At 32.6% G+C, this 26,234-nt stretch overlaps 1 protein-coding gene and 1 long non-coding RNA gene across 5 annotated transcripts in view; one reads left to right on the forward strand and one right to left on the reverse strand.

Annotated features, from left to right (window-relative positions):
* Nucleotides 1-4,658, forward strand: part of LOC145329434 (uncharacterized) — a 48,283-nt gene extending 43,625 nt beyond the window's left edge. For both annotated transcript variants that reach the window (XM_080173550.1, XM_080173551.1), the window contains exons 5-6: nucleotides 3,190-3,270; nucleotides 4,500-4,658. In XM_080173550.1, the coding sequence (XP_080029676.1) occupies nucleotides 3,190-3,270; nucleotides 4,500-4,521 (103 nt within the window). In that variant the 3' untranslated portion in view covers nucleotides 4,522-4,658. The remainder of the gene's footprint in view (nucleotides 1-3,189; nucleotides 3,271-4,499) is intronic.
* Nucleotides 4,659-14,878: 10,220 nt separating this feature from the next.
* On the reverse strand, nucleotides 14,879-23,898 carry LOC145329437 (uncharacterized). Of its 3 annotated transcripts, none has more exons than XR_013882902.1 (4): nucleotides 23,864-23,898; nucleotides 21,974-22,095; nucleotides 16,519-16,584; nucleotides 14,879-15,550 (listed from the first exon to the last, which is right to left on the reverse strand). It is a non-coding gene; the product is annotated as an uncharacterized LOC145329437 (long non-coding RNA). The 3 variants fall into 3 exon arrangements; XR_013882903.1 differs by having other exon boundaries at nucleotides 23,861-23,898; XR_013882904.1 differs by lacking the exon at nucleotides 23,864-23,898 and adding an exon at nucleotides 22,932-23,005.
* Between the last annotated feature and the right edge of the window lie 2,336 nt (nucleotides 23,899-26,234).

Raw genomic sequence — 26,234 nt, forward strand, 5'->3', positions numbered from 1 at the left:
TGCAGGGAAAAGGGGGTTTTTGGGCTATTAATTACACTAGTCCCCAATATTTCATATCAGAAACCATTTGGAAGGGCGCGAAGCGCAAATTTTTTTCTTCTAATATGCAGGGGGGGGAGGGGTTTTTGGGCTATTTATTACACTAGTCCCCAATATTTCATAGCAGAAACCATTTGGAAGGGCGCGAAGCGCAAATTTTTTTCTTCAAATATGCAGGGAGGGAGGGGTTTTTGGGCTATTTATTACACTAGTCCCCAATATTTCATATACAATTTTCTTATTCGTTGGCTCAACAACTTTGTGGACTTTAATGGAATTTTGATTGGTTGGTTAATTAAGTAGAGTTTCCATACATTTCATCCACTAATTGTAATCTATATAAGGGGTAATTTTGTGTATCATTATTGGGGATGTACAAAATTTCGTTGGTAAAAAGTTTATATTATACAAAATAAAATACTTCCTATAACCTGGTTTGTTATGTTCAGTGAAAAAAGATTATTACCTAATTTCTACACTAATTTAAAAATTTGGTAAGGTTAAATGAATAGTATTTTTTTTTTTGAGTATTTCTTGATCTTTTTTTTGGAAACTGGGATAGTTTTGCTTTTTGTAGGGTAGGGGGCAAAAAGGGGCATTTTGGTTGACCAGGGGGGGGCAAAATGGGGCATTTTTTAACATTTAGGGGGGGGCAGGGGGGCGGTTGCTAGGGGGGGCAGGGGTGGGCGTTTTGGTCGCTATGGGGGGGCGATTGTCCCAAATGCCCCCTTCGGTTCGCACGCCACTGGTTGTTGTCATGGAAAAATTTTCTAATGATTTCAAGTTTAATATTATTGAATATTAATCAGAGTAACTATTCAATCATTTGGAAGGAGAGGGAAAGGGGAAGGAAAAATAAGGGGAAGGAAAAATAAGGGGAAGTCAATCATACGACTACAGAAAGACAGACATACAGAAGGAGAGACAGACAGAAAGATAGACAAACAGAAGGACAGACAAACCAAAGAACAGACAGAAGGAAAGACATACACAAGGACAGACAGGCAGAAGAACAGACAGATATAAGGAGAGACATACAGAAGGATAGACAGACAGAAGGAGAGACAAACAGAAGGACAGACAGACAGAAGTACACACAAACAGAAGGACAGACAGACAGATGGACAGACAGACATACAGAAGGACAGACAGACAGAAGTACACACAAACAGAAGGACAGACAGACAGATGGACAGACAGACAGAAAGAGAGACATACAGAAGGACAGACAGACAGAAGTACACACAAACAAAAGGACAGACAGACAGAAAGAGAGACAAACAGAAGGACTGACAGACAGATGGACAGACAGTTAGAAAGAGAGACATACAGAAGGACAGACAGACAGAAGTACAAATAAACAGAAGGACAGACAGACATATTGACAGACAGACAGAAAGAGAGACATACAGAAGGACAAACAGACAGAAGTACACACAAACAGAAGGACAGTCAGACAGATGGACAGACAGACAGAAAGAGAGACAAACAGAAGGACAGACAGACAGATGGACAGACAGATAGAAAGAGAGACATACAGAAGGACAGAAAAACAGAAAAACACACAAACAGAAGGACAGAAAGGCATATTGACAGACAGACAGAAAGAAAGATATACAGAAGGATAGACAGACAGAAGAACAGACAGATAGAAGGGGAGACATACAGAAAAACAGACAGATATAAGGACAGACAGTCGAACAGACAGACAGAAAGACAGACAAACAGAAGGTCATTCAGACAGATGAACAGTCAGACAGAAGGACAGAGATACAGAATGACAGACAGACAGAAGGACAAACCGATAGAAGGACTAAGAGACAGATTGACAAAAGCAACAAAAACAATAGGACAGACAGTCAGAAGGATAGACAGACAGAAGGAGAGACATACAGAAGGACAGACAGACAGACAGACATAAAGACAGACAAACAGAAGGACAGACAGGCAGACGAACAGTCAGACAGAAATACAGACAAACAGAAGGACAAACAGACAGAAGGACAGACAGACAGAAGGACTGACAGACAGAGGGACTGATAGACGAACAGACAGACAGACAGAAGCACAGACAGGCATAAGGCCAAACAGACTGAATGACAAACAGACTTAGATTAACAATAAGGCAATGTCAAAGTAAGAAACAGTGCATCTAGTCCTAGTAACGAACGAACGGACAGACTTTCGAAAATAAATAAATTTTAGTGTAGATACGATTCTTTTAAAACTTAGAGATCCTCACAACTAGAATTTTTATGTGTTTTTTTAAAGAATAAAATAAATATAGAATTATAGCTTAACAAAATGATTAAATTTAACATAATTTAATATAAAATTCACTTGAATATCTTTTTTTTATTTTCTTTGCAGTAGTGATTATATGTTATTTAAAGTTTGAAGCATTTTTAGATCTTTTAAAAGCAAAGCTATCTATGTCCGTCTGTCCGACGGTAAATATATGTGCAAATTTGATTAGACTCATAAATCTATACATTCTGCCTTTTAAGTTCTAAAACTATATGAGTGTTCATGTTTGTCTGTCCTAACGTTTTATTGATGTTGTCATCCTTGTTAACCAATACTTTTTCTATGTCTTTGTTAATTCAACTTTCAGTCAAACAGACTTATTACAGAAGTTGTATAGAATTTTATATAGAATATATCAATGAATGAAGAATATATCAATAAATTTGAAGTACCTTATTTTGGATATAGTAAATTAGACAATACAATAAAATTTATGAAAAGATTTTAATTTTAGGAAAAATTCTTTAGAAAATTGAATAGCAGACAATTGACTTCAGACTTTATTAGTCCTTTTTTAAAATTTAATTACTCATTAAAAGGGAGCGATGGGACATTGGGTTATAATTTTAAAATACAGAATGGGTAATTTTGTTATCACCATAGGGGGTGTACAACAATTTATCGTCCATTGTCTTATCCCTTAAGATCTCCAAGGCCTTTACTAGAGGTGCCCCAACCAAGCACCCAATATAACCTAACCTAACGTGACCTGAAGTGATAAACAAAATAAAAATACTACTCCTACCCCCTTAATTTCCAATATAGGTCATAATAAACACATACAGACAGACAGATAGACATATGGTTACTTTTATATATAGATTGATAATTATTTATATTTAGAAAAGTAAGTTACAACACAAGTTTATCCACAGAGGAAGCCAAGCAAAGATTTAAATCCTGGAAAAGAACAACAGTCAACAGGCATGCAGTTATTCAGCAACAATATTTATAAACTTGGCTTGGATTGAGTCGTTCTACTAAATCCAAACTTCAATTTACAAGAATTGATTTTTAGTGAATCGTTAATAGGGTAGCAAAGTATAACATTTTATAAAATATGAAAATTGATAAGGAAAGATTAAAATACCACCGGGGTAGGAGGATGGTTAGGGAGTTTGGCTGAAAGAAATCTTGCAACATTTATCCGCTTTCACCCCTCTCACTCGTCTAAGAAAATCATTGAAGGGGTACTGAACCCCCTCAATGTTGTTTTGATGGGGTGGTTGTTAAAGGTTTTCAACCCCTCTCAGCCCCAATCTTGATCACGACCTTGAAATATCTAGGGTGAAAATATTGTCCTTCATTAAACTGAGACAAAACCTTGATCACCTTGAGAGAATGTATACTCAGGGAGGGAGGAGACATTGGACTGTAAATTGTACCGATACCCAAAATTTTTAACCACTTTATCTTATTCGTTGATTAAAACTTGAGGTACTTGTGTTTGGTTATTTCCAATCTATTAATGTCAATTTTTAACCAATGATTTTAATCTAGAAATGGAAGAATCTTTTTTTCATATTATGGGATTTATAATTTATAGTTTATTGTCTTATCCTTTCAGATCCCCGATGTATACTATACTGTCGAAATATATTTCAATTATAACTTTTTACAAGTTATTTGGTTAAGGTTAACTTTTTGGTTAATGCTAATTTAACTTTGATAACATTATTTCTAATATCCAAGAACATTCTCAGATTATAATTCATTGAATGTCTTTATTTTCTTTTATAATGAATATATCATTACTTTGATCTAACACAAGATTTTCATGTTTTCGAATAAGGTGAAAAACGCAGCGGGCTAAAATAACTATTTCCACCTTCCACTCCCTTCACCCTATCCCCTTCCGTCCTACTAAATGAATGAACTGCCCAAAAAAAGACGGGAGAAATAGCAACGTAAATTGACCACTATTTTTCCCCTGTCATAATCTACACTTATATCTTCATCCTTTTTTTGTTAAATCAATTTAAAGTCTTTTTTTCTGATTCTTAAACTGATTTTACGAGAAGCATAGTTATGAAAAAATATGATTCTGATAATGTCACGTGTTTGACTTAGCAGCAACCCCTCCTGAACAAAATATGTTATGTAGTTACAAAAAAATATACAATGCGCTGAATAACCATAAAAAAATTTCTCAGACGAGTGAGTCAAATGCTTTGAAGAAGTCAAACAAACAACAAATATCCACAAATCATACACAGACAAAAAAAATAAGTGATATAAAAATATGGTGAAAAACAAGAAAATAAAAAGTAACGAGATGTTTTTAGTCTGGGTCTTGGTATAAAACAAGGAAATTTATGTTCATAAAAAGCGCAGGAATTATAAGCTAAGTCTCTCTGTTTGTATATGTTTACCGAAGGATCTTGCAAACCGCTGAACCAATATGGTTCTCCTTTACGAGGTATCTTTTCAATGGGTGATTTCTTTTGGGAGGTTGGTGTTTCTCTCTCCCAAAACTGTTATAAACCTATCGCGGACTTATGAGAAGCTTCACTGTAGGAGAACCATATTGGTTATGCGGTAAAGACAGACACAAATACATCCTGTTACTTGTATGTAAAGATACATATTTCTCTTGAAAGAAACTCAATACTTCTTGGAGAGTCAATTACCGTTTTTATTTGGAATAAAAATTCCATAGTTTTGAAGATGGACCATAGTTAACCCTCCTTATTACTAGGGAAATTATCAAAGCTTTTTTCTATTAATGTTGATTTTGAGCCCGTTGTATGAACGTGATAGGTTCGAATCACGGCATAACAACGCGTTAATCAAGGACGGGAATAAATAGTTCCTTTCGCTGCTATGTCAATTGTGCTATATTAATAAAGATAGGGGTATGCCTTGGCCCATAAAGGGTACAACTCAATACCATTAACAATTAGGACTTCCAGACAAAAGTCGTTTGATCAAAATGTACATCGTAATCATACACTTAACTGGCTAGATTTGGTCCAGAGAAATACCGAAATAAGACCTACTGGTGTATCCTGTCCTCTAGAGGTTATGCTTGTCAGTCAAATACGCTAGTTAATCCATATTTCTTTACTATGAAAATTTCTATTTTCGGCTTAATATTTCTGCTCTACAAATGGATATATTAGTTATCTAACAAGGATGACAACATCCATAAAAGCGAAGCACTGAAACGGTAGGACAAACGGACATTAACACTTGTATGGTATCTGAACTGAATAATCAGAATTTAAAAGTATTAGAGTCGAAGCAAAATTATAAGTAAATTTGTTGAAAAAACTGCTTGAAGCAGGATAATGTTTATGGACATACTTACATTTTTAGACTTGATTATAGAGTTGCTTCGCTTATAATATTGTTCGTTGCTGTCCCAGGAATCAATATACCAAAAATCAGATCAAACGGATAATTAGAACACTTGAAAATTTGTTGTTAAAAAAATAGAAAAATCAACTTTTTTAAAATGGACGTACGGACATTCTGGTAATGATTGTAGAGTTGCTACGCTTTCTAAATCGTGCCCAACTACTACAGGAATCATCATGCAAAGTTTGAAATCGATAGGACAATTCTAACATGCCTAAATTAACGAATAAAAGCTATCTATCTCGGACGGACGGACGTACGGACGGACCGACCCTAATTATAGAAAAGCTTCGCTTTTAAAAATGAGAGAAGGAGGGAATTTTGTTCCACTAATGTATTTGTGGAAAAACCCTTATTCTTTTGTCTGAAAAAGAAATAAATAAAAGAAACAATATTAAAAATTGGTATTTCCAATTAATAGAATTTTTGTCTTTGATACAATATTTGTCTATCTCAGTTTATAGACATATAGGATTTTCAGTAATTTTGATTAATTAAAACCATGTAAGTTTTGTGGATGCTGTTAGTATTGGTGCAAAAAATGGGGACATGATTCCAGTGACGTCATATTTTTCTTTCCCGAAAAAGGGAAGGGGGGAAGAAAATCTCTTCAAAAGAGATGGGGAAAACCCCCTTTTCTCCCATCTCTTTTTTTCTTCCCCCCTTCCCTTTTTCGGGAAAGAAAAATATGACGTCACTGGAATCATGTCCCCATTTTTTGCACCAATACTCACAGCATCAGTTTTGTGTGATATATATATTTTTTTGAATTGATTGATGAAATGGGGTAATAACAAATTATAAAGAATAAAATCAAACGAGACAGCGTAAAGTGCCTTCAAAAAATGACGTCATACCATGAAATTGACCAATGATAGGCCAGTTTACACTTAAATTTAAAAAATAGTAAAATTTTTACTGGTCTCTCATTGGTTATTTTTATCGTATTACGTCATTTTTTGGAGGCACTTTACGCTGTCTCAAAACAAATACTTCCAAAATATTTGAATTACATTCATAAAATTTTTTGAATATTTGTTACTGGCTCTGTAAGTTTTTAGAAACAGCTTTTTGTTAAAAAAACTTTAAATAATAAAAGCAGGGCATCGCAACCGCCAGTCAGTCAGCCGCATGAGTAACTGCCAAAAAATCGACGTTCTCATAAATTCTTCCGGCAACCAATTAAACATATTTTTAGCTGTCAATTGTTAGTAAATCGGTGGTCGGTTGGCGGCTGCCGAATACTGGTTTATCTTTTTTATTCGGATCAAACAGATAATGCTAAAATAATTAACATAATCGGTTTTCTGGGAGGTAGGGGACATTGGACCGTAAATTACGCTGGTACCCAAAGTTTTATAATCAAACTATTTATTCGTTGGCTCAAAACTTTGAATTGTGATTTTTTGTTTCCAAACTTTTCAACCAATAATTCATTTCTGATCTTCAAAATGCAAACTTTAGTTTATCAACATTAAAGCTGTATATTAATTTATCGTCCACTGTCTTATCCCTTATAATCCCTGGTTTTACTTGGTAAAGCTTTTAAATCCAAGATTAAAATTTGATTTTAAAATGTTATTTTATTAAGTACCATGAACCTAGTAATAGTGTCTAACTTTTTATCTTTGTGACGTAACAAAAATCCATCTCTTTTTTAGGGGTGTCCTTTCCCACCTCCCCTCTCATCCTTCGATTTTTGTTACGTCACAAACATAAAAAGTTAGACACTATTACTAGGTTCAGTACCATCTGAAAAAAAATTATGGCAATTTTCTCTCTTTTTTGTAAGCAATGATCAATCATGTTTTCAAATAACGATGAATAACGTACTTTCTCGTATTCATTCAAAACCGATTAATATCCGATGGATTAGAACCGGTTCTCAATCATACAAAAAAGTTATGTCTAGCATCGTATTATATCCAGTTTTCTACGGATATCAAAATGTACAATCATAAGATTTAAACCAGTTTCTTTAGCTCGTGCCTTTGGCATCACGAGGCTAAAAAAACTTGTTTTAATCTTATAATTATGCATATCATATCCGCAGAAAGCTGTTTATAATACGATGCGAGAAATAACTGTTTTTTTTCAATTAGGAAAATGTAAATTTAAGATTTATAAATGATTCATTATTTTTTGTACTAGATATATTATATTGTAATTTTGTATAGTGTTTTTAAATAAATATACATATAAGAAATATATTGTTTTACTAAATTATAACATTAAACAAGGTTGACAATATCCATAAGTAGCATTGCTCAAACAAACAATGAAAAAACAAATAAAAGACATGCTATCAAGTGGACGGAGTGACATAATAGTAATTTATTTTATAATTTTTTTTAAAAATTGCCTATAATACGATGTAATACATGACTTTTCAGTATGCATGAAAACTGGTTCTAATACAGCAGATATTAATCGGTTTCGAAGCAATACTGTAAAATAGATTCTTGTTATTTTCTCAAAATAATTAACTCAAGAAATCTCAACAATTCAGCCACTATCTTTAATAGCAGACGAGAAATTTACGTTTTAATAGATGTATAGAAATAGAAAAAAACCATAAAAAATTAAGACTGATAAAATGATTTGTAGACTCTAGAGTATCTAAACTAAAAATCTTTTAATATATATTAAATTAGATAGAAAAATTTATATAAATTAATTATATCAATTTAGTTAATGGATAAAATACATAGAAAATACATTAATTTTCTCTCGTATCACTAATTTTAAAAAATAACATTGGTTTCCCTCAAAGTGAGTAGTCGATCAAATAACCCATCCCTCTCTTAATTTAGAAAACAATCGATTATTAAGGGGGAGGGGGTGTAGTTTTATTTGTTTGATTGTTTATTATATTGGGGGCATGTTAGGTTAGGTTAAAATGGTTCCTGAGTAGCCCAGCAGGTTAAATTCCTTGAAGGGTTAGACAATGACATAGGGTAAACAATTATCCATTCTTTAAATGTTTCTTCTAAAATAAGACGGGGAGGGGGGGGGGGTGAAGGTCAATGACAGTGGTCGTGAGGAACTTTGAGGGAAATCACCAGAATAACAATGCGTAGAGCAACAATAACAAGCAATTTTTTTTCTAAGAAAAGAACAAGGTATTGTCAATAATTACAATGAATCGTTGATTATAATAATTTCGGACTGTCTCCTCCCTCCCTGACAATGTCATTTACTTATTAATACATCCACATTTTCTGTAGTTGTCTTAATGGTATTATGTTCTATAAGTGTTTAGATTAGACAGATGTATTTTTGCCAACATTGGCAGTATAAATAATATGTTAGATGTTCTTTTGCAAGGAGTTTTAATATCTATTTTTGTCATTTATACAGCTAAAAGTCACTTTATTGAATGCAATGGCGAAATACATCCGTTGTACTTTTGTCGGATGTAGAAATGTCAGTGCCACTTCTAAATTAGTATTACAGATGAAATATATGTATATTTGTGGTTTAACTCAAGAGGTGGGATAAAAAATAAGATATTGCGTCTTTCAATATTCTTTTGAATAAAATATCTTCTTTAGGACAACAAGTTACAATGTTATAAGCGAAGAAGAATCTCTATAGTCAATTGAAAAATGTAAGTATGTCCTTATTTATTATTCTGTATTTCAACAAATTTGCTTACAATTTTTTCGACTTTTATACATTTATGTTATAATTATTAAGTTCTGACACTCTACAAGTGTTAAAGTTCGTTTGTCCTACTGTTTCAGAGCTTCGCTTTTATGGATGTTGCCATCCTTGTTGCATAGAGATTTGTCAAGCTTCTTTCAGCATAAAAGTAAACTTATGTGCAAAATATAACTATTTTTCATATTTCTTTCTCTTACATTATAAGTGTTCTTTTTTTACTTTATTGACTACAAGCGGATGCGCTACTAGCATCTAGGAGCTCTGTTTTCGAAGAAATGTAGAAAAATATCATCAAACCCAACATAAGACAAGAAAACCTTACTACTTTATATAATAGGATTTTAGAAGCTCAGCTTCTATATAACTATGGTAACCCGCGGCATTAGCGTAACTTTGGGAGAAAGAATGGCTCTGGAGGCTAAGGTAGACGGGACCAGCTTGGAAGTACCTTTCATATGAAAGGACTGATCGAGAGAGTAATGATAGATTGCCTACTTGATATCGATGAGGTTTTTAACTGTTACTTTTTTATTCATTATTTATTTGTAGCTGCGTCACTTAATAATTATATTTTCCTTGTTAGACTGTTTTTATATTTCCTATAGTTTTTTACTCTAATAAGGCTTCTTGTTTGAAATGCAATTAATCATAATTACAGGATGTTTTGAAGTTTGAATTTGAGAAGATTTTTTTTCTTCGGGAAATGTATATATTTAATGAAACCATATGCATGATATAATCTTAAAACATCTGTAAATCTTGTTATAATAGTATTCTATAATATCCTTATACTAAAGTAACAGGATGTTTGTCTGTTTGTTTGTCTGTGTGTCTGTACCGAAGGATCTCGCTAACTGCTGAACCGATCAGATTCTCATAGGTCCCAGGAAGGTTTATAACTATTTTGGGGGAGGGTACCACCACCCTCCCAAGAGAAATCACAATAAAATCGAAAAAAATTGAAATATTCCCGCCGCATAGTGTCACTAGCGTAGTGGCGCTGAGTAGAGACATGAATTTAACAGCTGATTGACCATAGACAAATTATTTCTCAAATTAGATATTTAAAATAAAAAAAAATTAAATGCCACTAGAGGCCTCTAGGGGCGTAGCCGCTTGTTGTATATAGACTGCCACTGCACTGCTATTGTAAATTAGGATTACCGCAGCCACCAAATTTAAAGTCATTACGCAGCTGCTGATATACTGCGATCAGCAGATGTTATATAGTTCGGCTTTGTGAATTTAGCCGCTTTTCCTTTTTTAAGATCTGCTATTAAATGACAAGCGTATTGGATCCGCAGTTAGCGAGATCCCTCGGAACACAGATACAGACATACTTCCTGTTACTTTTAGAGCTTTTTTATATTGTAATACTAATTTGAACAAAACACTAGATAATGACTTTGAAAAGTACTTTGTAATTTAAATGTAATTAGATAGTATTGACGATACTTATGTCAATATCCATAAATAGCGAAGTAGGAAATAAATATTTTAAAGAAGTTTAAGAGAATATATTTTGTGTTTAGGGGACGCTTTGCAAGAAGTTAAAATCATATTTGTGTGTTTCCCTTAAAGGGCTCAGTCGTGAACAGACCCACCACACTTACTTTAATATATATTGAAAATACGGTGGCGGGGGAGGGTAGGTAGATTAGGTCATGCTAGGTTATATTATATCTTATAAAGTTTCTCAGATACAGACGGACGATTCTAGGACAAACGCAGGGGTTAGGCATTTAAAAAACCTATACGATGGTCTAAAAAAGGTTAGGTTAAGTTAAGTTTCCTTTCCGACGTTTTTCCACTCTGACGTTTGGGACTCCTGTGTTTGTCCTAGGACCATACGGAAGTATATTTAGATTTATAGAATAGTTTTGCTGCCCAAAAGATATTAGGTGGTGTTCCCCTTAGTGCCTATTGAGCAATGAAGCTCCCCCTCTTCTCCTTAATTTTTTTTTATAAATTGAAAAAAGGATGTAGGAGGGTGCGGAGTGGTAGTTTTTTTGTTGCTATCATATATATAAAGTGTGTTTTGGGAAGCTCTGTAATGTTATGGGCACCCTGCATGGATTGGACATAGGAAAAAAATACTCCCCTATTTTAAAAGTTAAGAGGAGGGGAGTTCAGTGCTTAATAAGCTCTTTGAGGTAAAGGACCAGATATTGAAACGGCTTCTAAAGAGTTCTGCTGAAAGAAATCTAATCAGACAAGGACACATCCCAGAGTTAGGCGCGAGGCAGACTTTTAAATAAATAAAACTTTTTTTCCAATTCAATAGATACTTTAAAAATTTGAACAAACAAAAAGACGTTAGTAGAAAAATTACAAATTAACTAAGCTTATAATATCATTTATATCAGTTTAGAATTAAATTCATCATAACAAAAAATTATCTATACAATTAAAATACGATAATTTTTGTGCATGTATATTGTATAATGTATAGTGTTAAAAGATATATAATGTACACATGAAAATGTGACCGACCAACAAGTCAAGTTATTGAGAAGCAACGCCATATAAAAAAGTATTCAAAATATAAGTGTACTTAAAAACAGAGATGTAAGGGATTTGAATTTTAAAAGATAATCCTTTAAATTGACGTCTCAATAAAGGGTTTATATTTCTAATTGCTCAGAAGGATCTCAAAACACTCGGAACAGATTTATAACTTTCAGAGAAGTTTTTTTTTGTCTATGACTATTTTGATTAATTAGAAAAAAAGTTTTAAAATGGTTAAACCAAGTGGAGAATAATTTGGGAAAGTTTTGGTGCTTTATTTTAAAGGACCTTTTGATCACTGATACCCTCTCACCTTTTTCCTTAGATAAATTAAAAATTGTGGGGTGGGGATCAGTTTTTTTTTACTATGCCCAATTCTTACTGGAGCCATTTCACTGCGGATTATACATCCAATATAATCTAATAAGCAAACTATTATAAAATAAGGGCGGGAAGTGGAGGGTCAACGTTAAAAATGGACTTTTAGGGAAAACGCCCATTACCCTTTAATTGTTATTCTATAATCAATTAATATTTTTTGATGAATTGAATATGCCCTAACTCTCTGAAGCAAAGGACATATGTTTTTATTTCCTTAGGGGAATAAAAAGTGCAGTAAAAAGCAGTGTGTTTATAACACGTAGAGGCATTGCAAGGGAAATATTTAAGGTCAGATTTACATTCAAAATAAACTTTACATTTGACATATTTTAAGTTTTGGCCGGTTTCCCTCAAAGTAGCTAGTCGAGCATAGATAACCCATTCTTTTTTTAAATAAATTGAAATTAAGACAGGCTTAGGCCAGGTGAGGTTAGGTTATATTGAGTACAGGGTAGCAACTCAAGGATACGACACCATAGGTATAGGCGCCGCAGGATTAAGGAATCCGCAGGGGCTAGACATAAAGAAAATAATATCCCTTTTTTTCATTTTATTTGAAAGAAAAAATATTTGATTTTTCTCCAATTTTGATTGAAGTACACTACAGATCTTAGGGGATTTTAGTCTTTATAGGCGTTATATACCATTTTAAACTACTACCTGGTTTTAACCAAACAAAATCGAGGAGTTTTTATTGAAAATAAAATTCAATGTGATTTATCTTTCAAAATTAGTTTTTTTCTCGTCTGTAGCAGATATATTCAGCCGCCAACTGTAGCCAGCCGCAACCTCTTGCCAATAAAAATGCAAAAATAACACTTTTTTAAAACGAAGCTTTTCCATAACAAGAGTACGTTCAACAACGTACACGTACGCCCTTTCCGTTAATTTAAGCACGATAGAATTCTCCTATTGATTTTATTTTTTTTATGGAGATTTCTGTCAGAGTTAGGAATGATTTATAAGGCGTAGTAAATTTACATACAAATGAACCCCGTATTACTGTCTTAGAAATCAACTTAGTGACGTAACAAAAAATTGAGGGATGAGAGGAGAGGTGGGAAAGGAAACCCCTAAAAAAGGGATGGATAATAGAACTGGTGGGATGGAAAATAGGACTGATCGATAATTTATAATTTATAAAGAAAATTTAGGAAATAATGTTACAAAGAGTACAAAATACTATAATTTTTATACTCTTTGTAAATCTGTTTTTATCTTTCTTTATTTTTCCTTCCAAAGAAGAATTAATATAGATTTTCTATAAATAAATATCGGGTATAGTCCATTTCGTAACATGGCACCTTATGGGGCGATTCTTCGTATTTTTCACAGTAGCTTTACTCCTAACCTAACCTATAAAAAGTCATTTTAAAAATACGACAAATCGCCCTTTAGAATAAGCAATAGCAATTTAGCTTTTATATTATTGTTTTCAATGCATAGATTAATTTAAATTTTTCGAGCAAACATAGTCATTTGTATAATTTATCAAGCTTCTGTCAGCATTATATCTATGACAAATATAATTCATTATATAAGGGAAGAGGAGTGAGGGGGGAACCGCTTAGTTGGAACGTATTGTTTTAATAGCGGCGATTTACATTGAAGGAATATATACAAAAATTTAAAGCAGATCCAAATCGGTCCAGCGGTTAGCAAGTTTGAAACATATTGTATGCCTTCTTCAGCGAATATTTCTCTTTTTATGTAACCCCTTTGTATTTTCCCTAAATTTTGGGGGAAAAAATAAGGATGACAACGTCCATAAAGGCGAAGTTCTAAATCGGTACCAACGAACATAAACATTCATTAATTAAACTGAAAAATTGTAATATAAACCCTTAACGGTGTCCCCCCCCCCCCCCACCGATTAAGGTGCGGCAAGGGGCCCGACTGTTAAGGGCAAATGTATAAAAGTCGAAACAAAATTGTAGTAAATTTGTTAAAACTGCTTAAATAAAGGATATCGTTTAAGGACATAATAACATTTTTAGGAATTGATTATAGAGATGCTTCGCTTATAATATTGTATTTTGTTGTCATAGGAATCAGTATTAGCGAGTAACTGGTTAAACATTTTAGATCATTTCTTTTATATATTTCAATGATTCAGTTTAACAAATACAAAACAAGGATGAACCTCCATAAAAGCGAAGTTCTGAAAAGGAAGGAAAACGAACAATAATACGTGTAGAGTGTCAGAACTGAATAATCAGAATATAAATGTATAAAAGTCGAATTGTACGTTTTGTTGAATGTTTAATACTTACATTTTTAAGACTTGATTATAGAGATGCTACACTTAAAACATTATACTATGTTGTCCTAGGAATAAGTATTTCAAAAAACAGTTCAACCGGATTATTATATCACATAAAAATTTGTTACTAAAAAGTTGAAAATAAACAAGTTCAAAATGGACGTTTATAATGAATTATTATAGAGTTGCTACTCTTTTTAAATCGTACCTAAATACTATAGGAATCATCATGCATAGTTTGAAATCGATAGGACAATTTTAACATGCCTAAATTAACTAACAAAGCTAACAGTTACGGAGGTATATACCCTAATTATAGAAAAGCTTCGCTTTAAAAAGGATAAGAAGATGAAATTATACAGTCAAACATTTTTTTATTTTTAATAAATTTTATAGTGTATTCAACATTTAACAACAAAGATGACAACATCCATAACAGCAAGACCATAAAATCTCTTAATTACTGATATTTAAATAAACATCAAAAATTAATATAAGCTTTGTTATCCGGGACCTTCGGCCCCTTGGGTCTAACAAAACTTGTTTAAATATTTTTATTTTTATTTTCTACAGAAAGCTGACTATAATACGATGAGATATATAACTATTAATATACAAAAAAAAAATACAACATTTTATACTTTATCACAATAGAAAAAACATAACAATTATAAATATTTACATCACCTAGATTTTGACAATTAAATAAAAAATGGATAAAAAAAGTAAAACTTAAAATAGAAGGCAAACATATCTAAAGAACACAACTTTCTTGGAAAGACTTTTTGGTTTGTTTTTGTAAGGTACATTTTTTTGTTTTTATCATTTGGAACTTTTCTTTATTTTTTTTTAATGCAAAGTTAGATTTGTCTATGTTTTTTAATTAGTTCTTAATAAAAAAATTATTTTTAAAAAAGAAAATGCATTGTTTCATACCCTGAGACAAATAGTTAAAAAGGTTTAAATGTTTTTTTTACTTGCAATGTTAAAAAAGGGAGAGACGCCCACGGCTTCTGGGTTGCTTTTCTGAAAAAAATATATAATATTCAACATTTTATAATATTTACTCAATTCAATATTTTTTTGAGGATTCCCTTGAAGTGTCCAGTCAAGCAGAAGCACCCCACTAGTTGGAAAAATTTTTAAAATAAAGTATGGGATAGTTTTTGGTGTGTTAGTATTTTATTCTAACTTAGGTTAGGTTAGGTTAGGTTGTATTGGGTTTAAGATAACCCCTCACAATTTAAACTATCTAAAATGTTAAAGGAGAAGTTTCTATTCTCGCTAGGCAATTTGAAAGCACCATTCTTTATTATATTGTTTGCATGATTGACATAGAAACAGAGGGTACACTTTTTGAAATTTCAGGTATAGTCCCTTTCGTGGCAATTCCTCTATTTCAAGCCCCTGCAGGGGGCTCTAACCCTGTGGGGACAATTGCCTATCCCTGCAGGGCAATTATCTAACTTAACCTAACCTAAAACAACCTATAAAAACTAATGTAAAAATATGACAAAACACCCTTTACGAGGCGTTGCCACGAAAGGGACTATAACCGAAATTTCTTTGATTAATAAGCCAGTAATTTGGAAACCTATATATGATATCTACCTGTAAAGTTATGATTTCTATTGTTCAATGTCACTGAATTTGGCATCCAAAGACCAGCAAATAAGTGCCCTTTTGATTTTGTTAATAGAAATAAACCTTACTGATATCTGTCTTAGCTTAAAATGTTGGGGGAAGATTAATTTATCGTCTATTTACATTTACTTATACACGGAAATCTTTAGGGGTAAGACAATGGAAGATAAATTGATATATGTCCCCAATGATGATACACAAAATCATTCAATCTTTAAATTAAAATTACCCTGATTCGATAAAGGCACCCAAGGATTTTTTGTGCAAACGAAAATGATAACATAGTTATAAAACTTTGCCACTTTGGGTACCAATGTAATTTACAATACAATGTCCCATCCCTACTGTACCTGTTTCTAAATTAGATTCCAAGGTATTGTTGTTCGCCTGTATTTGTCTTTCTGATTCATGCGTACCTGAAAAGGAAAATTTTATAGTCTGTTTCATGGAAAGAGAAGCAAAGGCACAGCTATACGTCCCCAGGGGCCTCTAGGGCGGCCACTTGAGGTGGTTTTAATTGAATTCGACCCCCCTTCTCTTTTATTTTAATTGTAAAAAGATAAGTAAATCCCCCCTAATTTTTTTTGAGGTTAGATCGCCTCCCATAAAATAGTTATAAACCTTCTAGGGACCCAGGAGATGATACATTGTAAAGGAGAACTGTTGTACAATTCAGTGGTTAAAGGACGCCTGCAAGAAATAATACGCTTTAACTGCTGAAAGACTGCCACAAGAAGACCCAATACCCCAAATTATAAGCCTTCAGCTTCAATAACAAAAAAGTTCTAGGCATTTCAAAATAGCATTTTATGTACAATGGAATTTTTGAAAGATTTCCAATGCTCATAAAAGAAAAAACAATATTAAATTACGTTGCCTAGACATAAAATTATAACCTTATCTTTGTCAGAAACTTGCCTGTAACTGATTACATTTTTACAATAAAAACACCACATTTCATAGTCAAAATCTATGAAAAAAATTCGATTTAAATTGCATTTTTTAACGAAAATCATAGCGGAAACAAAGGGGTAAACTAATACAAGCTTAGCTGTGATTGGTTGTTAAGCTGATTCAGCCATCTGATTGGCTACAGTACATTCGGTACAACGCAAGTAAAACTTAATTTTTTTAATGATTTTGACTATAAAAATGGGTATTTTTATTGTAAAAATATAATTAGTTACTGGAAACCTAAATTTATGACAAAAATAAGCTTATAATTTTGTTTCTAGGCCACGTAGTTTAATTTTAAAGTTTTCAACATGAGCATTGCAATTCTTTCAAAATTTCCATTGTACATAAAATGTCATTTTAAAATCCCTAGAACTTTTTTGTTATAGAAGCTGAAGGCTTCAAATTTGGGGTATTTGGTCTACTTGTGGCAGTCTTTCAGCAGTTAAAGCGTGGTATTTCTTGCATGCTTCCTTTAAGGATCCCTCGGTACATACTCATAGCTAGATATCCTGTTTTTTTTTTTATAAGGATAACATGTTAGATGCAAACACATCATAAATTGTCTTAATTATGACTTTTTTATGTTAAAGGGGACTATCCACGAACAAGAGCAAGTGAATATACTAGGTTTATGTTTAGTATTTGGGTTATCGACTAAAAAGTTATGCTTCACCATTGCACATTGGGGCAAATCAACAAAAAAGGGGATTTAATTATTTAGTACCCTTAAAATTCATCTCACAAAAATTTCATTTTATACTTTTTTGTAGGTAATTTAACAACAAACAAATTTGCTTTTATGTTTTTTTCTGTCATTTGAAAGATAAAAATGGAGATAAAGGTCATTTTATGAAGGTAGATAGAAAATTACCAGATTAACCCCTCCCAAAAATAGCCCCCCCTACCCTATCCATCTATCTATCCATCAATCTATCCATCTACCTATCCATCTATCTATCCATATATCTATCCATCTGTCTATCCATCTATCTATCCATCTATCTATCCATCTATCTATCCATCTATCTATCCATCTATCTATCCATCTATCTATCCATATATCTATCCATCTATCTATCCATATATCTATCCATCTATCTATCCATCTATCTATCCATCTATCTATCCATCTATCTATCCATCTATCTATCCATCTATCTATCCATCTATCTATCCATCTATCTATCCATCTATCTATCCATCTATCTATCCATCTATCTATCCATCTATCTATCCATCTATCTATCCATCTATCTATCCATCTATCTATCCATCTATCTATCCATCTATCTATCCATCTATCTATCCATCTATCTATCCATCTATCTATCCATCTATCTATCCATCTATCTATCCATCTATCTATCCATCTATCTATCCATCTATCTATCCATCTTTCTATCCATCTCTCTATCCATCTCTCTATCCATCTATATATCGATCCATCTATCTATCCATCAACTATTCATCTCTTTATCCATCAACTATCAATTTATCCATCCATCAATCTATCCCTCTATCTATCCATCAATCTATTCATCTGTCTATCCATTTACCTATCCATCTATCTATCCATCTATCTATTCATCTACCTATTCATCTATCTATCCATCTATCTATCCATCAACTATCTTGAATTTCGTGTTTAAAATGTCTAATTAGGGGTTTTGGTTATCAGAGCAATATGAGAATTTTTTAGTAGCGCAGCTACCCTATCACTAGCTTTTTGGGCCCTTTAAAGTGTAACTAGGTTAATTGTAGTCCGATTTTAGTGTTCAAAGTGTCAAATTTGGGGTCATGGAATTCATTTCAGTAGGAGGGAAGGGGATGGTGTAAATGGGGGTGGATGGGGATCCTTATTTTAGCAAGCTACAAGTTTCACTTTATTTTTATGTTTAATAAATCCATTATGAATGTGGGCATGATTAACATAAATTTTTATTAACTAATATCTATATTTATAATGATATTATGATTCTTGTTTACTGTTTATATGTACACTAGTCTCTAGCCTCTAGGGGATTTGCCCCAAGAGGTAATTAAACAAGGATGACAACATCCATGAAAGAAGCGAAGCTCTGAAATGGAAGGACAAACAAACATTAACACATGTGTCACATACTGACGTTTTTAGGACTTGATTATAGAGATGCTTTGCTTATAACAATAGACGTTAAAATAGGAATCAGTATTCAAAAAATAAGATGAATAGGATATTTATAACATTCAAAACCATTATTTGTTGTCAAAAAAGTAAAAATCAGCTTGTTATAAATGGAGGTACGGACTTTCTGGTAATGATTATAGAGTTGCTGTGCTTTCTAAGTCGTACCTAACTGTTGTAGAAATCAGCATGAAAAGTTTGAGATCGATAGGACAATTCTAGCCTGTTTAAGTTAAGTAAAAGAGCTAACTGTACCAGACGTACGGACGGACCGACCCTAATATAGAAATATGAAAAAATTGAGGGGGATTTTTATCTTTGAAAAAGATCTTTAAACAACCAAAGGACCAGTAGATATATTCCCTGAAGAGTATAATCTAATCAGTTTAGTGGTTAGCAAGATCTTAAGAGATGGGCGGACAGACAAACAGACATCAAGCTACTTTGTATTATATATTAACACCTAGGGATCTAAGGAACAAAACAATAACCGATGTACATCCCCAATATTGATACATATTTAATAAATACATATTTAATAAATTATATTACAAAATTATTTGTCTGTAGATGACAATTAGTGGTTGAAAAGTTTTTACACTCATCTTAATGAACCAACCAATAAAAAATAAATTAAATTTCCTGAAGTTCTTATGCTAACGAATATAAAAATGTTATTATAAAACTTTGAAGTTTGGGGACTAGTGTAATTAACAGTACCCTCCCTTTCTAAATAAAACTGCTGACTTTAAACATGAATACCCTGTAACTACATAATTTAAAAACAAAGCATTACCAATAGACAGACAGAAGACTACTTGCTAATTCCAATTTAGAATGATTATAAGAACCTCACGTTATTTGCATATTATTTTTACCTTTCCGCAGTGAGGTAGGGGACATTGGGCTGTTTATAACACTAGTCCCCAAAGTTTTACAGTTGTGTGTTCAAACGTTTTAACTACTAACTTTAATCTACACAAGGGGTAGTTTTGTGTATTATCATTGGGGATGTACAACAATTTATTGACCTTTGTCTTATCCCTTTAGATCCCTGATATTTGTAATAATCTATAGAAACGATTATTTAAGTACATTAAAACATCAAACATAAAGAGGTTTAAATTTAGGTTTAGCCCCCCCCCCCCTTCCCCCCATCATTTAGTGCAATAGAACTTGAAAATATTTATTATTAACTTTAATTCTAAGTCAGAATAAATATTTCCCAATATGTCTATGTTTTTGTGTCTTTTATTTATTTGAATTATATCTTAAGTTTTGACTTTAAAAGCTCATTTAAACGCCTTTTCTTACAAGCTTTTTGTGCACCCACGTTCAGAAAACGGGCTAAAAACCCCTACGGGGGCGCGGGGGGGTAAATGAAACCAGTACTGGCAATTAAAATATGTCTTTGGGAATTCAAATATCGTTTTTTTAGCCGGCGACACCCAGCGAAAACATGTTTTCTCTTACTGTCTTCTTAAATGTTGATTAAAAAACAAACAAATAAAAACTAAAATCTTGACTTCAACTAGAATTATTTAGGACTAATTTCTTCAATTTGGGTTTTTTTCTTTTATACTGTCAAAATATATGTAATACATGACTCGTCAGAAGTTATTTTGTCTAATTACGTTAATTCTAAGAGATTTTATAATACTTTTAAAATTGTTGGTGAAACACAAAAAGTATGCCTTTTTCTGTAAGAAATTTTTTGCATTTCTTGACTTCCATGCATTAGAATGCTTACTTAAAAAGCGTATTTTTACGATTCCTTTGAAATCTGATGTACATTGGGTATGATAATACTCATAGAATGTTTAAAACTTGATTTGGGGGTAGTGAATTGTTGCCCCTTGTTGCCCCTATGTGCATTGTTTACATGAAAAAACTTTGAAATGTAAAGCATTTTTTGATGCAATATCATCAAATGGTTTGTTGAGTTCAAAGGACAAAATAGAATAAAAGCATCAAATGCTGTAAATTGTAAAAGTACATTAATTAAACTGTTTAAAATATTGAACTTAGAACTCATCAAATTTTATGATATTGCACTAAAAGATGCTTAACATTTCAATTTTTTTTTCTCCATATAACACTATGATGAAATCTCAATTTTTAGTCGATAAACCAAATATTAAAATTTTTATGGATCAATGCTGGAAGGTGTTTAGAATCACTTGCTTTTGTTCGTGGATAGTCCCCTTTTACTTTTATTAGAATAACTGGGTATAGTCTCTTTCAGAGCAACGCTCTTTAAGGGGCGTTTCTTTGTTTTTTTTCAAAGTAGCTTTTCTCCTATTTCTAGCCCCTGCGGGGGGCTCTAACCCTACGGGATAAATAGCCTAACCCTGTAGGGCAATCACCTAACTCAATTTAACCTAACCTAACCTAAAATAACTTATCAAAAGCCATTTTAAAAATACGACGAATTGCCCCTTAAGGGGCGTTGCCACGAAAGGGACTATTACTGAATAACTGGATGTTCATTTTTGTTTTTAAGATTTACTTTTAAAAATATTAAAATTATTGGTGGAAAAGTTCTGACAATGCTTTTTTTGTTCCTATAAATATTTTATAGATGTCAATTATGTTTTTATACCAAAGAATAAGAGTAAATTCACGGTCATGTGTCCGATGCTTTCCCAATGTTCCCTCCCTCTCTCCCTGATATAATATTTTACCTGGCTAGCTGCATCTACTTCTGAATAGACGTACAAGGTGAACCAGAAAATTGGAACCGCTCGCTCAAGCTTCATTGCAGATATGAGGGTGACAACGTTGCACACTGGATGTTAGGTTAGGCCTGAAATAACAAGTAGGGTTGGGCCGGATAATTTTTTGGCCGGATACCGGATATCCGGCTGATTTCAAATGCTGGATATCCGGTCAACGCCGGTATCCGGCAAATATCTGGTTATCCGACCAAATTACCGGATATCCGGCCGGATAACCGGCCAAATTACTACATATTAAAGTATCACAAAAGGATATAGTCCCTTTCGTGGCAACGCACCTTAAGGGGTGATTTGTTGTATTTTTAAAATTGCTTTTAATGGGTTATTTTAGGTTAGGTTAGGTTATATTTGGTTAGGTGATTGCCCCGCAGGGTTAGGCAATTGGCCCCACAAGGTTAGAGTCCCCCGCGAGGGGCTAGAAATAGGAGGAAAGCTACTTTGAAAATACGAATAATCGCTCCTTAAGGGGCGTTGCCACGAAAGGGACTATACCCGCAAAAAATTTCTTCATAAACTGGTGTTTTATATTATACTAGCGGTTGCGTCCCTAGTATCTAGGGATATTAGAAGGGACATGAAAGTGCAGAAAAATAACTTAAAACCTTACAACGACTTTTTTTGTAAAAATTAAACAGCCTAAAACCACCCTGGGACCTATAAGAAGCTTATATTTATATTTTTACTTAAACAAAGCATTTCATGTTATCTAATACTAAAATATCCTATAGTCGTACATCCTCATATGTAATATAGGTGTTCAAGTCCTGAAACTCCAGGTCTCCAGAAATCTTTAAACGATTCCTGTGACTGCAAATTTTTACTTAAAGATTTCAAATTTTAAACTTAGGCTTTTTTATATATCTTCATGACATATTACAATTTCATAAAATCCGTTGCCGTTTACCTGCCAACCGTCGGTTTGCGGCTGGCAGCTGCCAAGTATTGCTGCCACCGCCAAAATTTATGTATTGAGATTTCTAATATAAAAGGGGTAGTTTCACAAAATGCATTTGAGCTTAATTTAGTGAACTGCATATTTTTTGCTAGTTAATGGGTTAAACTATATTTATATGGTATATTTTAGAAAGAATTTCAATTTTCTACCACGTAGTTTTGAAAATATCAAGACTAGAAAATCATCTTTTTAAAGTGCATATATCACAAAAAGACGATTTTCAAGTCATGATATTTTCAAAACTACGTAGTAGAAAATTTAAATTCTTTCTAATATATGCCATATAAATGTAGTTTAACCAATTAACCAGGAAAAAATATGCGGTTCACTAAATTGAGTTCAAATGCATTTCGTGAAACTACCTACCCCTTTACATAAAGATAAACATATTCAGAAAAAAAATTTCTTCCATTTAAGATTAAAAAAACAGAGATTTTTGTTGTAAAATATAAAAGATTATATTGCTGGATATCCGGCCAGATAGTTTCAATATCCGGTATCCGGCCAGATATTGAAAATGGCCGGATATCCGGCCCAACCCTAATAACAAGGATTAGTTTTAGTGTGCGACACTTTCCATATTATGGAGAAAGATATATTAATACTTGGATATTGCACAACTTTGAGCACCCGTATAATTCTTATTCCAGTGTCCCCTCCATCACTATGTAAAATCTTTGTAAAAAGTTACTTTTCCTTTAAAACCGATTATTATCCCTGAATTAAAACCGCTTCTTAGCCATGATGAAAAAACGTGCATTGAATCTATACAATTTTTTACGAAAAATTTAAGAGACAAACAAAACTGGAATTGATCTTATAATTTACACTTTTCCAACCGCGGAAAGCTGTCTATAATACTATGCAATAAAAACTACTACCTTGTAGATCGAAACTCAACCTGTACTTCATCCTGCCGCAAAAAAAATTTACTTTGATTTATGTTTTTGTTTGTACCGAAAGATAATTATAACTATTTTGGAGGGAGGGTACCTTCACCCTCCCAAATGTAATCGCCCCCCTGGAAAAACCCATTTTTAACCTACAATAGAAAGTGTAGGGTAGACTAAAGGAACATAGCCGCCGCGCTGGTATAAAGAAAAAAAAATGAATTTCTAGTATGGCTTCGCAACTGATTGATATCCGCTGGATTAAAACCAGTTCTTAACCATACGCGTATTACAGACTAGTTTCTTCTAGGTGCTAACAAAACTGGTTTTAATGTTTTCATTTTCATTTTAATATCTGCTGAATATGATGCAACTTATATCAAATTAATTTCTTTTCCTGAAACCACCCGCTTGGCGTTGAGTTGTTGGAATGGAGGATACAAGTTGTTCATTCCATGGGCGACATCTGCTATAAATAATGCATTATAAAAAAATAAAAGTATCTTTCTGAAGATTGTGAAAGCGTGATACTTTAAGTTAAAGATAAATAAAATTGAAGTAAACAAGGATGACAACATTTATAAAAGCAAAGCACTGAAACGGTAGGACAAACGGACATTAACACTTGTATAGTGTCTGAACTGAATAACCAGAATATAAAAGTATAAGAGTCGAGGCAAAATTGTAAGTAATTTCTTGAAAAACTGCTTAATACAGGATAATGTTTATGGACATACTTACCTATTTAGGACTTGGTTATAGAGTTGCTTCGCTTATAATATTGTTCTTTGTTGTCCCAGGAATCAATATACCAAAAATCAGATCAAACGGATAATTAGATCAAATCAAAATTTGTTGTTAAAAAAGTAAAAAAAATCAATATGTTTAAAACGGACATTCTTGTAATGATTATAGAGTTGCTACGCTTTCTAGATCGTACCTAACTACTACAGTAGTCATCATGCAAAGTTTGAAATCGATATGACAATTCTAACATGCCTAAATTAACGAATAAAAGCTATCTATCTCGGACGGATGGACGGACGGACTTCTACATTACTGACGTAAACATTGACTTGCGAGTATATTAAAAAATATTGGAGAATAGTGTGTGCAAAAATATAATATAATTTGTTGTCCCAGGAATCAGTATAGCAAAACTCAAATCGATCTGATAATTAAACCATATAAAAATATGTTGTTAAAAAAGTGGAAAAATCAACATGTTAAAAATGGACGTACGGACATTTTGGTAACGATTATAGAGTTGCTACACTTTCTAAATTGTACCTAACTTATACAGGGACCACCATGCAAAATTTGAAGTCGATATAAAAATCTAACGTGCCTAAATCAACGAAAAAAGCAATCCGTCACGGACCGACGGACCGACAGACCGTCGGACCGACCCTAATTATAGAAAAGCTTTGCTTTAAAATGTATAATAAAAATGGTCTGTTTTTCTTGTCAAATCCCCGGATTCAAAAATCAAAACATTAATCAGCTGTTTCAACTAACCTTCAATTTTAAAGATATTATAATAAAAAAATTTTTGCAAAAAACGTTGATTTTGTTAAATAAAAAGTAAGCAAAAATATTATACAATTTATTAAATATTTTTTTATATTTTTTAAAAGCAAAAAAAATCTTAATTTCGGAGCTATATTAACAATTCTTAAAATCTTCATACTATCGAAACATCCTATTATTTTTACGTCACACTGATAATTTCTAAGACACTAATACGGTGTTCATACAAATTTGTTTAGACACTTTACTATTGTTCATAATATTCTTTTGTCCTATCTCATTGCGAGGATAACTATACACTATAATCTTAATTACAGTCACAAACGTAAACTTTTCGCTTCTGAGCAACAGAAAAATGATATAAGGTCAACTTTGAGTTAGTTGCATAAGAATATATGTTTAAATTATAAATAAACACCAACTCTTTTTCAAATCACCGATGCTACTCTTCATGTGTCATGTTATTTTCTTTTTAGTTGCAAAGCTACTCTATAATAATTTTTTCTGTTTCCTTGATAAAAAGACGGACAATCATACCCTTTTAAAAATTGACCTAATCAAAACATTTGATATTTGATGAAAATTTATTGCTAAACTTTGCATAAAATTAAAATTTGTTTTGAAAATAAAGTTTATGAGTTAATTTTTTAATATATGTTTTTTCTCTAACCTTTGGCCCCTTGATGTATTTTTCATATGTTATTGAAGGTTTGGCTGGGTTAAGTAAAAGTTGGTAAGAGACCCGCAGGACTTACAAGGGTTGGTGTCCCCCTAGAGGGCTAGAAGTAGGGTTGGGGATTGGGTTGGGGATTCATTATTCAAGAAGTACATT

The sequence above is a fragment of the Acartia tonsa genome, chromosome 10 (genome assembly GCF_053477335.1).
Source record: "Acartia tonsa isolate MP-2025a chromosome 10, ASM5347733v1, whole genome shotgun sequence".
In the NCBI taxonomy this organism is placed as follows: domain Eukaryota; kingdom Metazoa; phylum Arthropoda; class Copepoda; order Calanoida; family Acartiidae; genus Acartia; species Acartia tonsa.